General features: G+C 40.8%; 1 protein-coding gene across 1 annotated transcript in view; it reads right to left on the reverse strand.

The window, feature by feature from the left end:
* Window positions 1-12,135, reverse strand: part of LOC124805373 (protein transport protein Sec16A-like) — a 169,337-nt gene that overhangs the window by 40,629 nt on the left and 116,573 nt on the right. Inside the window, exons 5-7 of the mRNA XM_047265931.1 lie at window positions 10,798-10,844; window positions 296-407; window positions 143-213 (exon numbers count right to left, since the gene is read on the reverse strand). Coding sequence (XP_047121887.1) covers window positions 143-213; window positions 296-404 — 180 coding nt within the window. The 5' untranslated portion in view covers window positions 405-407; window positions 10,798-10,844. The remainder of the gene's footprint in view (window positions 1-142; window positions 214-295; window positions 408-10,797; window positions 10,845-12,135) is intronic.

The following is a 12,135-nucleotide window of genomic DNA, read 5'->3' on the forward strand; positions in this document are numbered from 1 at the left end:
TCAGTTATATATAATGTTTTCCAGGCCTTATTTTTAGGAATAATATTATAAAACTCATAATTTACCCAGTACAAATTGCATAAAAGGTTATTAGGAACTTTTGGTAACAATAGACACTATGAAGACACCAAAAAATAGTTGCCTTTATCTCCTGTCTAGGATTCGTGTCCCCTGGTTCATGGAACTTTGGCAGCACCCTGTCAGCAGTAACACCTATGGACAAAGAATAAAATCATGTTTTGGCAGGACTTTAATGCTTTAATTACTGTAATACCTGTGCAGAAATGTAACATACCTCTTTGTAGTTGTACTTCTGATGTAATATCTCTGTCATTTACCTGGTGTCCACTTCCTGAGGTAACCTGGCAATATTCTTCAACAAGACCTCTGTCTAAATGTTCCATCTCCTGAAAAATAGCAGATGCCATCTCAAAATCAGATATGTATTACAGAAATATTTTAAATAAAATATGTTATAGTGTGCGTAATTGCACTAATTTAAACACTTATTTGCATCTCTGCTATGTGTGTCTCACTTTTGGCCATGGTAAGTAGATTCTGTTATTCTTATTCATTCACACTAGTTGTTCCAAAGATAGCACAACCACCAAGAATGTAAATAAATCAAGATTTGCATTACAATGTAGATGCATCTGTTACCCATTTATGATATAATTCATCATTAGATAATCTGTATTCTTTACGCTGGGCAACAAGCTGACATCATCTATCTCTGCACAGCAGATTACTATGGATACTCCCACAAAGAGCATGATCTATTTCAGATCCAAAACATTTACAAGAAGTGTTCAGACAGACATGGATCATTTTACAGCAGAATGAATGGGCTTGGCAACATATTCAGTTTTTTGACTTGTACTTGAGAAGCAGAGAATGCAATCCCAAAAATCAAATGGTCTGAAAAGCCTTGTCATCTTGCCCATGCAAATAATGTTATGTCCAAGTTTGGCAGAGTCCTTAACATGCACAGATCAAATATACATTCAGCTATTTCATATATACAAATACTCTCTTGACTTTTGTTAACAATTACCTGTGTCTCAGTCAGTAAGGCATTTGTGAAACTTTATGCTAGTATAGAAAGGAAATCCTACATTTGTCAAACATGCCACACTATTAAAAACCAATGCAAGAAATACAGGCACCATACATGAGAGAGTGGATAAATTACAAAAAATCAAAATCCACACCACTGCTTTCTCTGTCAGGGACTGAGTTAAAAAATAGGCTGATTGTGCCAAAAACACACACACACAATTTCTGATAGGCTTTCTTATAAACGTTACTGTTTGTTACAATCCTACCAGTACATTTTTTAATTTGTTCAATGTCTGCTGCCATGATAATGACTGTAGTAGTACTCTAACATGTATTACAATAGCACTTGAAATGTGAGTTCCTTAAAAGTTGCACTGCACTTTTCCAAGAACCCTTTCAACAAATCAAAGTCTTTCAGTCAGCTTTTGTACTGCAGATTTTATGTGTTCATCACATATTATCTAACTTCTCAGTATTATCTCTAAATAATTAATATACTTAAAAAAAGTTCTCAATGACTGTGATGCTTTGTAAATTTGGTATGTTTGGTGTGATTTTATGTATGACCATTGAAAATAACCCTACAGCCAAAACCAACCAATGGTGGTATAAATAAATACTATTTCCATCAAATGTACAAGCTTGGTAGAAATAATGTAATCCTTCAAAGCTTTTAAGAGTTGCTTCACTTTTGTTATACATTAACCTTGACTAGTTCAATATCCATGATAGGGCATAGAGGTACAGTTCACATCAGCTGAATTCCACTCCTTTTTACCAAAAAAAAAAAAAAAAAAAAAAAAAAAAAAAAAAAAAAAAAAAAAAAAACACCATAATACATCCGACCACCCAGTATTTCAGACTGCTGCATGGACACAGGCACCATACGCTTTTCTACCTTCTGCACCAAAACCCACTGAGCACAGTTCTCCACCATGTTCATACTATTGTATGAACTCATTAAACTGGGCTGTACATATGGCCATAAAGTGGAGCCGACTCAAGGGGTCATCACTGGTTACAGAGGAGGTCAACTTCTTGAAGCACCTTGTGGCAAGACCATGTCATGCAAAACTGCAATCAGCTCTGGCCACAAAAAATAATGTTATGCTCCTGACATGAATTCATAAGGCCCACTTAGCCACATGAGACAGCCACCGTACTATGAAGGTCAAACTGCTTTCCACCACATGAACAAGTCTCTGAGGCCCTGTTCACAATTGTCAGCAAGGTATTCATCTGTTCAGCTTTCACTCCTGGACTTACTGCTCTAAGGGCCAGTTCAAGGAGGGTTGGATCCTGGCACTTCACTGGTATGGGAACAGATTCAGAGAGTGGTAGCAGAATCATATGTGTAGCAGAGAGTCACAGCAAATGTGTTACATGGGAATGGCTATGGAAAATAAATACCAGGCCTAGTGGCTGGATCAGCAGTTTGTATTTTGTTGTTGAAGCCTCTGTACGGCAATCCTTAAATACGGCAGTTATCTCTCTTTCTGGAACAGCACACCAAATTGGAAGGAAGTGTGTCTGACAGCTTAAAATAATTTACCATCCAAACATCATCCTAAGCCTTTCAGCAATCTGCTCCAGTTTATAATAGTTACTGACAGCTCTTGTGTTAACCATAGTTTGCACATGCTCAAATGCAGGTTTTTCATCAGAATAAGCTGTTGTGTGGCTACTGTTAAACCTAGCTGCTAAGAGCAATGTAGAATCAAATTATGCAGATACATACTAACAGTGTCACACACAGTTAGCAATTTTGACTGAATACCAGCCTTTTCAAAGATTCCTGCAGCATGTGATGCTTTCTATAGATCTAGTTCTTCAAATTCCTTAATCAACCTGGATCGAACTGACTCATCTGGCAATTTGGAAGCTTCCAGCAGTCTCCATGGAACTCCTTCATTCTTATAATGTGGTTTACTTTATTACTAACATTAAGCATTTACATTTCATTCAATGGTAATGAAAATTTGCCAACCCACACAGCATCTGTTAACTATACATCTCTAGTATCAAAGATGTCAATATCCTAACAACATTGTTCTAATAACCTATTCCAAAAGTCACAGATATTTTAAAATAGCATACTTTCTGAAGCCTCTACACCCTATGTAAGTACAAACACAGAAAATCATTACTTTTGTAGTACCAGCAATTTACTGGATTTTTAAGAATTGACATTGTCAAATGGAATGATATGACTGTGTAAATGTTCATATAATTTTTATGTCAGCATCACCTAATTACAGCAAATATTCAAATTACTGGTTTCAGCACATTATTTCCATCTTCAAATGTGGTAAAAATCAACAAAAAGTTCCATCATGATGCACAATCTCTAGTTACATGCATACTGAACATCATGAAAATGTTACAAAATATGCATCATGTTGTCACATGGTAAGTCTCTTTTACCATGTGATGGCATGACAGATATTTCATTGACATAATTTACACAACTTTTGTGATGTTAAATAAGCATACATGAAAATTTAATAAGTAAATTAGAAGGAAAGCTGTTAGATCAACATCTACACTCTGCAAATGAGTGTGAGGTGCATGGCAGAGGGTACGTCCCATTGTACTAGTTGCTAGGGTTTCTTCCTGTTCCATTCACTAGTAGAGTGTTGGAAGAATGATTGTTTGAGTGTCTCTGTGCATACAGTTATTATTCTAATCTTATCCTCATGATCCCTGTGTGAGTGATAAGTAGGGGGTTGTAGTATATCCCTAGAGAAATCATTTAAAGACAGTTTTTGAAACTTTGTTAATAGACTTCCTCAGGGTAGTTTACATCTATCTTCATGCACCTGCCATTTCAGTTCCTTCAGTATCTCTGTGATACTCTTCCATGGATTAAATGGACCTTTGACCAATCATGCTGCCCTTCTCTCTATATGTTCAAATCTCCTCTTAGTCCTATCCAATATGGGTCCCACACACTTCAGCAATATTCTAGGTGGGTCACACAAGTGATTTGTACAAAATCTCTTTTATACACTGATTGCACTTCCCCAGTATTCACCAATAAACCAAAGTCTACCACATGCTTTACCCACAACTGAACCTATGTGATCACTCCATTTCATATCCCTACAAAGTGTTGCAGCAGCTATTTGTACGAGTTGACTTATTCCAACAGTGACTCAATGATATTATAGTCATAGGATACTACTTTTTTTCATTTTATTACTTTGGAAAAGATGATGCCTTCTTCATTACAATAAACAGAAGCTGTTTATCTCCTCCTAAAAGCTTAATATTTACTTGATTACATTCATAAATTTTAAGTAAATAGAGAAATACATCTATTTACAGTGCATTACTACTTGTCATCTACTTAACAATTAGCACTGCTACTTGCCATGCATTACTTAACACAACCTATCAATCTTTAAAGCTAGACATTGAGAAATGTGTAGAAAGAGTGCCAATGAAATATTTTCTTTTGATCTGGTTGGATTCCCAATTTATTACTTGCTTTATATTAGATGGGAGCTTTTTGAACCAGAGTACACAACTCCACTCTGAACCCTAGGCAGGGAGGCAAAGTCTGCATTAAAATAACTTATAATGTTCTGTTTTATGATTTTCCAAATCAAGATTCAGCTGGAACTGATTATTACTGTCAATAACAAAAGGAGTGAACATAATGGGAAGTAAGTATAAGAATTCCAGCATCCTTAAAAAGGCTTCTGACAGACGGCTGGTTATCAAATGTTTGCTTCTTCTAAGTACATATTGTATTTACTTTATGCTTGCTTCTGCTGCTCATTCTACTGCTCGTTTCTGCTGAATACATACTGTATTTACTTGAAGCATACTGCCCCAGCAGATACTCCATGAGACAATGAGGAGTGAAGATACGCAAATTAAATCAACACTTTTGGGTTTAGGTCAACACAATAACAGATCCTGAATAGAGCTTCTTCATTTATCTAAGAATTAACTCTGCTTTAACTTGTCATCCCAACTGAATTCCAAGGAATTTTACACAGGTTGTTTCATTTAGTGAAAGACCATTAACATCTACTTCTGGTACTAACAGGTCAATACTGCTTGTCTGGAATGAAATACAAGTATGAGTCTTTGTGAAATTAGGATTTAAACTGTTACCCATAAACCATGATCCATACCATTTGAGATAAAGTTGCATTTGCAGCCTTGAACAGTACACTTATTTCATCAGCAAATGTAACAGTTCCTGAACAGCTCTATAAAGTAACAGTAATATCAATTACGCATATTAAGAACAAGAGTGAGCGCAGTACAAATCCTTGTGGAACCACACAAGTTATCGTAATGACCCAAAATGCTCATTGAAAACTAAGTAGTATTCATCTATTATTCTAATTTAGCATATTATGAATGTTGTTACGCATATGGATTCATGTTATATGTAATAATATTTTACGTATGGACATATAATTGTAAATCTTTTCATGTCCTATTTTCTATGTAAGGCAATGTATGACAAATCCTATATCATTTTTATAATGATGAGATAGAAGGATTCTAAGTAAATAAATAAATAAAAATGTTTTTCCATTGTGATGTTGGTTTCCCTCCTGTGATACACTGCATAAGTTAAGATGTTTCTGTTATGAAGGTACGAGTGCATCCCCGCAAGACAAATAGGAAATGAACTAACTGTTATAACTTCAAGTTGAACAAATATATTTCAAGGAAGATGCAATACATGAAAGTCACAGATCAAGTAAACAGAGTAAGATGTGTGTACACTTTAACAGTCAAATCATGACTGAATCCGAGTCTAGTGGCCACTGGCTGGCTGGCCGCTTAGGTGGCGCTGCTGCTGCGTGACTGGTAGTGCTGCATGTAGAGGACACCCGTAACTGCGCGGCGGCACTTTGAAAGATCAGCGAGTCACAACACTTTTCCCCCCTTTGAAGTTTTTGCACAGGTCTTGATGGAGGTGGCCTGTAGATTGCTAACGTCCATAGGTGTTGTTTGAGTGGCCGTAAAGTCTCGAGGAGGAGGCTTCCCGTATGGATGGAAGTGTCCCCGATGATAACGCGTCGAGATGACAGGAGACGTGGGGTCGAATCTGCTGGGGCCCTGTGCACCAATCTGCCCATTGCAGCAAGTCCAGTTGTTATAACAGGAGACATGGGCGATGTGTCCGCATCCGTAAAAGAAGGAGGCGAGTAGAGTTGCTCCGACAGATGATGGTCATCTGGTTCCTGCATGGGCACGTCTCCTAGTGGCGTCAGTTGTTGTGCTGGCACCGATATGATGGTGAGAGGACTGCGTTGTGAGTAATGAGAGATTCCAATATCCCGAGCATCAGGTAGAGCCAAAGCTGGTGTAGCGGCATCCAGAACAGGCGTTGCCGGCACACAAGGTCGAAGCTGGTCCGAATGACGCACTGCAACACCTGCGTCTGACTGGATTTCATACAGGCGTTGGCATTGGTGTCGTAAGATGTGGCCAGGACTCCATTTTGGCCGCCTGCCATATCCCCGTACCCATACAAGCTCGTTGGCAGTGAACAGCCAAGCGAAGGCACCCACGGCCGTGAGGTGGAAGGCCACAGAAGATGAAGTAACGTGCGGGGCTGTTGGCCATATAAGAGCTCAGCCGGGCTGTGGTCACCCATGGGAGTGAAATGGTAAGAAGCCAGAAATTGGAGAAGCGCATCATCAGCAGCAGAAGAAGTCAGGAGTTTCCTCATCTGAGCCTTAAATGTGCAGACCAATCATTCAGCCTCACCGTTTGACTGAGGATGGAACGGAGGGGCAGTGACATGACGGGCACAAAAATCCGCAAAATCGGAAGAGGCAAATTGCGGATCATTATCAGTAACAAGAGTAGAGGTAAGGCCTTCCAAAGAGAAAATGCAGGCTAGAGCAATGGTAGTTGCCCCGGTGGTAGGCGACATGCAATGGAGAATGAAAGGAAAGTTAGAGTAGGTGTCAATAACGAGACGCCAATAAGTACCTAAAAAGGGTCCCACGAAGTCAGCATGAATACGCTCCCAGGGCTTCTCAGGCGAAGGCCACGGTGACAAAGATGACTTCGGGGCGGTGGCCTGTGACGCACAAGGGCCACAGGCAGCGACCATGTGTGTGATTTCAGAGTCGATGCCGGGCCAGTACACATGACGGCACACCAGAGATTTTGTGCAAGAGACACCCCAGTGCCCTTGGTGAAGGAGGCGCAAGACCGACGCACGCAAAGACGCAGGTACCACAACACGCGGCGAAGCATTGTCGGCAGAAAGGAGGATAACACCATCTCTAGCCATGAGGCAGTAGCGCGTAGCTTAGTAGTTTTGCAATGGATCAGAAGTCTTAGCGGATGGACGATCTGGCCAACCCTTCTGAATACAGAGTAAAACCCAGGAGAGGGTAGGATCAGAACCCGTAGCAGCCACCAGCTGGTCCCCGGTGATGGGGAACCCGTACACAACCTGCTGCTCGGCAACATTCTGGTGGAAACACAAAAGTTCGTCCCTATTGAATGCCAGATCAGGACCCATGGGAATGTGAGACAGTGCATCAGCATTAGCATGTTGAGCCGTCAGCCAGAAGTGAATCTCATAATAGAAATGAGACAAGTAAAGAGCCCAACGCTGGAGGCAGTGTGCAGCCTTGTCGGGAATGGCCGTTGATGGATGAAACAAGGAAACAAGTGGTTTGTGATACGTAACAAGATGAAATTTGGATCCATAAAGAAACACACCAAACTTATGAAGAACATAAATAATGGCCAAAGCTTCTTTTTCAATTTGAGAATATTTTTGTTGGGCATCTGTAAGTGTTTTGGAGGCAGAAGCAATGGGTTGTTCAGAACCGTCAGAAAAATGGTGTGGAAGGACTGCGCCAACCCCGTATTGAGAAGCGTCCATCGCAAGAAAGAGAATGTTGGCCAGGTCGATAAGTAGCCAGCCACGGGGCCTGTTTCAGCATAGTCTTCAATTTCTGGAAAGCCGCATCGTATGACACGGACCAGTGAAAGGGTATGTTTTTATGCAACAGGTGATGCAACGGCTGAGCCACCGAAGCCACAGACAGTAAAAACCTGTGATAGTAAGCTATTTTCCCCAAGGAGGCCTGCCGTTCCTTAACAGATGTAGAGAGAGGAAGGGCATCGATCGCAGCGACAGTTTGCTGAAGCAGACGAATTCCATCCCGAGAGAGTCGAAACCGCAAGTACGTGATAGATGCCTGAAAAAATTTTGATTTCTGAAGATTACACTTACGACCGGCAGTCTGTAAGACATGAAAAAGTGTGCGGAGATTTTGAAGATGTTCGTCCGTGGTGGAGCCAGTGACAACAATGTCATCCTGGTAATTTATACACCCAGGGACAGTGAGCAATAATTGTTCCAAGAATCGTTGAAAGAGAGCAGGGGCACTGGCAACCCCGAATGGCAATCATTGGTATTGATAGAGGCCGAAAGGTGTGTTAAGGACCAGAAACTGCGGGGAAGCAGTGTCGAGAGGAAGTTGATAATAAGCTTCTGACAGGTCAAGTTTAGAAAAATACTGGCCTCCAACTAGTTTAGTGAACAATTCTTCAGGTCGAGGCATAGGGTAAGTGTCAATAAGGCACTGAGCATTTACAGTGGCTTTGAAATCGCCACAGATACGAATATCACCATTTGGCTTAACAACGACAATGACAGGAGAGGACCACTCACTGGAAGTGACATGAAACAAGACCCCTGAAGCAGTGAGACGATCCAGCTCCCGTTTGATCTGATCACAAAGGGCCACAGGAATGGGCCAAGCCTGAAAAAACTTAGGCCGAGCAGTGGGTTTGAGTGTGATATGAGCTTAAAAGTCTTTTGCACGGCCTAACCCAGGAGAAAAAAGGGACAAAAATGTTGTCGACAAGGTATCCAATTGAGCATAAGGGATAGCATCAGAGACGATATTGACAGAGTCATCTATGGAGAACCCAAAAACGCGAAAGGCATCAAAACCAAATGGATTCTCTGCGTTACTATGGTCGACCACAAATATGGGAACAGTGCAAATGACAGATTTGTAAGATACCTCAGTATCAAATTGTCCCAAGACAGAAATCTTCTGTTTATTGTAAGTCCGTAATTGCCTAATGACAGGTGACAGGATTGGAGAACCCAACTGAAGATACATCTGAGAATTGATGATAGTGGCAGCAGAACCAGTATCCACCTGCATGCAAACAACTCGACCAAGTATTTGGACAGCTAGGAATAACTTCCCTGAAAGGGAAGAAGTACAATTGACAGACAACACAGAATCAGAATCAATGTCATGTTCATGAACATCACGTAAGCGGTCGGATTTGCAAACGGATGACAGATGGCCCTTTTTTTTGCATTTGTGACACACGGCCCAACATTGTGTACAATCTTCTCGTGAATGTTTCGTAAAACACTGCGGACATGAAGGAAGTTGCCGTGGGTTTTGCTGCAGTTTCTTAGAGGTTTGTTTACGGCTAGGCCGAGGCTGCACTTGGGAGCGTACTGCGGCCACATCGGCCGGCGGGGACATGCCAGACACTTCGTCAACATCGCACAGATGTTGTATTTCCCTGACGTTGCCCCATGCCTCTATTTGCGCTCCAGTGGCGCGAGAAATTTCAAAAGACTGAGCGATGGATAGGACTTCATCTAGAGTTGGATTTGCTAACTTCTCTGTCGGGCGCTGATCAGATAATAGCATCCCGTACCATGGAATCGGCGTAGGACTCCTTGTGAACTTCAGTAACAAACTGACACTTTCTATTGAGGCCATGAAGTTCAGCAGCCCAAGTGCGATAGGATTGATTTGGTTGTTTTTGACAACGATAAAAGGCAACACATGAAGCTACCACATGCGTTTGCTTTTGAAAATAGACGGACAGAAGTGAGCATATTTCAGCAAAGGACAAAGACGCAAAGGAGCCAATTCTGACAACAACCAATACATTTGAGGTGAAATCCATGAAAGGAACAGAGACTTACATGTTTGTTCGTCCGCGACATGAAATGCCAAGAAGTGCTGTCGAAGACGTTTTTCGTAATCAGACCAGTCTTCTGCCATCTCGTTGTAAGGAGGAAAAGGAGGTAGAGACAATGACGAGAGATGCCCCGAATTTGATGTCACGATGAAATCACGAATCGCATTTGTGAGAAGCGTTTGCTGTTCTATGAGACCTTGCAATAGTTGCTCTAAAGTAGCCATAGAAACATGTGGGTCAATGATGGAAAAGAAAAATCACTACCTCGTCGCCAATTGTTATAACTTCAAGTTGAACAAATATATTTCAAGGATGAGGCAATACATGAAAGTCACAGATCAAGTAAACAGAGTAAGACGTGTGTAAACTTTAACAGTCAAATCATAACTGAGTCCAAGTCTAACGACCGCTGGCTGGTTGGCTGCTTAGGTGGTGCTGCTGCTGCATGGCTGGCAGACAGCGCCGCATGTAGAGGACATGCGTAACTGCGTGGCAGCACTTTGAAAGATCGGCGAGTCACAACACTAACCACTCTCAAATTACAAAGTTATAATGAATATATTGACATAGATATGTAAGATATCAACCATGAAGATAGTCAACATGACTGTTTTATAAAAAATATAAATTTTTAAATTGGACACTCTTTCTAATACACACACCTGAGATATAGGTTTCATCATTTCTATTTTACGCAAACATGAAATATAATTCGGGAACAACACAACAATAATTCTCATAAATCCAAATGTCATATGTGGAACTGAAACTCACCTTGGTTTCTGGAGATGATGAAGAATCAGAAGTAAGAATTTCACTTCCTGAAAGTAAAACCAGAATATTAAAAACAGAAAAACCATAAGAAGAAGTAATGGAGTAAATTTTTGTACAAATGTCAAATAACAATACTGGCTGCAGGGAAGAGGCATAAATGCAAACAATGTAAAGGAAGCTTATGTATTACTACTACTACTACTTCTACTACTACTAACTACTACTACTATGTGGCTTCCTTCATATGAGAATGGTACATTAATATTACACAATGCCAGAAATGGAGAGTGTTATTCCATGCACTGCCAAATTGATACTTAAGTATTTCCATCCTTGAGGGGGAACACAATGTGTCCAGACGATGTGCATATAATGCTTATCACCATCTTTTGGACATATCATATCATTGGTATGATGTACATGGGTGTGCATTATACTGACATATCACACAGGCAGTTGGTTGTAGAGCTATGATTGCAGAACAAGTGGTGACAAGATGCACTCAGAACAACAGTGATGCATGAAGGGTAGGGACAGGTTCTTCCATAAGGGCTAGACCGCAAGAGGACTACAGGACTGTTTGACTGGCTCTGATGAACAGATGGATGATAACTGCTGAATTCTGGCCAGATGTTACAGGGTGTCACCATAAATTTTCATGAACAGATTTCTCATAGATGAATTGAGATTTTGAGTTACCATATGTCATTTATCACTGCCACCATACCACAGACAATAGAGTTGTATGATGTAGAGACAGAGTCAACTGGGGCACTGAATGGCATTTTATGGTGCTCAGCTAAGTGTCTCCCTTCTGTTCATGGTGGTAAGAACAATGCCAATGTGTCCATATATAATCCACTGAAAGGCCACAAGAAGCAGCAATTCCCAAGATCCATAACTCTCCTGTACCTCGAATCATAGTGTAGGTATTGGATACGAGGACAGGTCCGATTTGGTAATTGTTGAAGAGCAGCTGGATGGTAAACCCTTCTGTCATACCATTCATGGCCAGGGTACAAAAGGGCATATTCCAGCAGGATAATGCAAGATCTCACATTGCAATTCACAACACAAATGCCTGAGTAATGTAAGGATCCTCGACTGGCCTTGTCAGTCATATGACAAATCACCAATAAATAGTTCTGGGATACGATAGGAAGACAAACCCCCACAATAACCTCCAGCCAGCATGCTTGTCATGTGAATATGGGAGCCATAGATTTAGGAGGGCCATACTCAATTTCCCTAGTGTCAAGTGAATAGCTCCCAAAAGGATAGACATACTGTATAGTTTGTCATGCAGGATCATGCAGCCTGACATCATGCAGTCTGAGT

The sequence above is a fragment of the Schistocerca piceifrons genome, chromosome 7, assembly GCF_021461385.2.
Source record: "Schistocerca piceifrons isolate TAMUIC-IGC-003096 chromosome 7, iqSchPice1.1, whole genome shotgun sequence".
In the NCBI taxonomy this organism is placed as follows: domain Eukaryota; kingdom Metazoa; phylum Arthropoda; class Insecta; order Orthoptera; family Acrididae; genus Schistocerca; species Schistocerca piceifrons.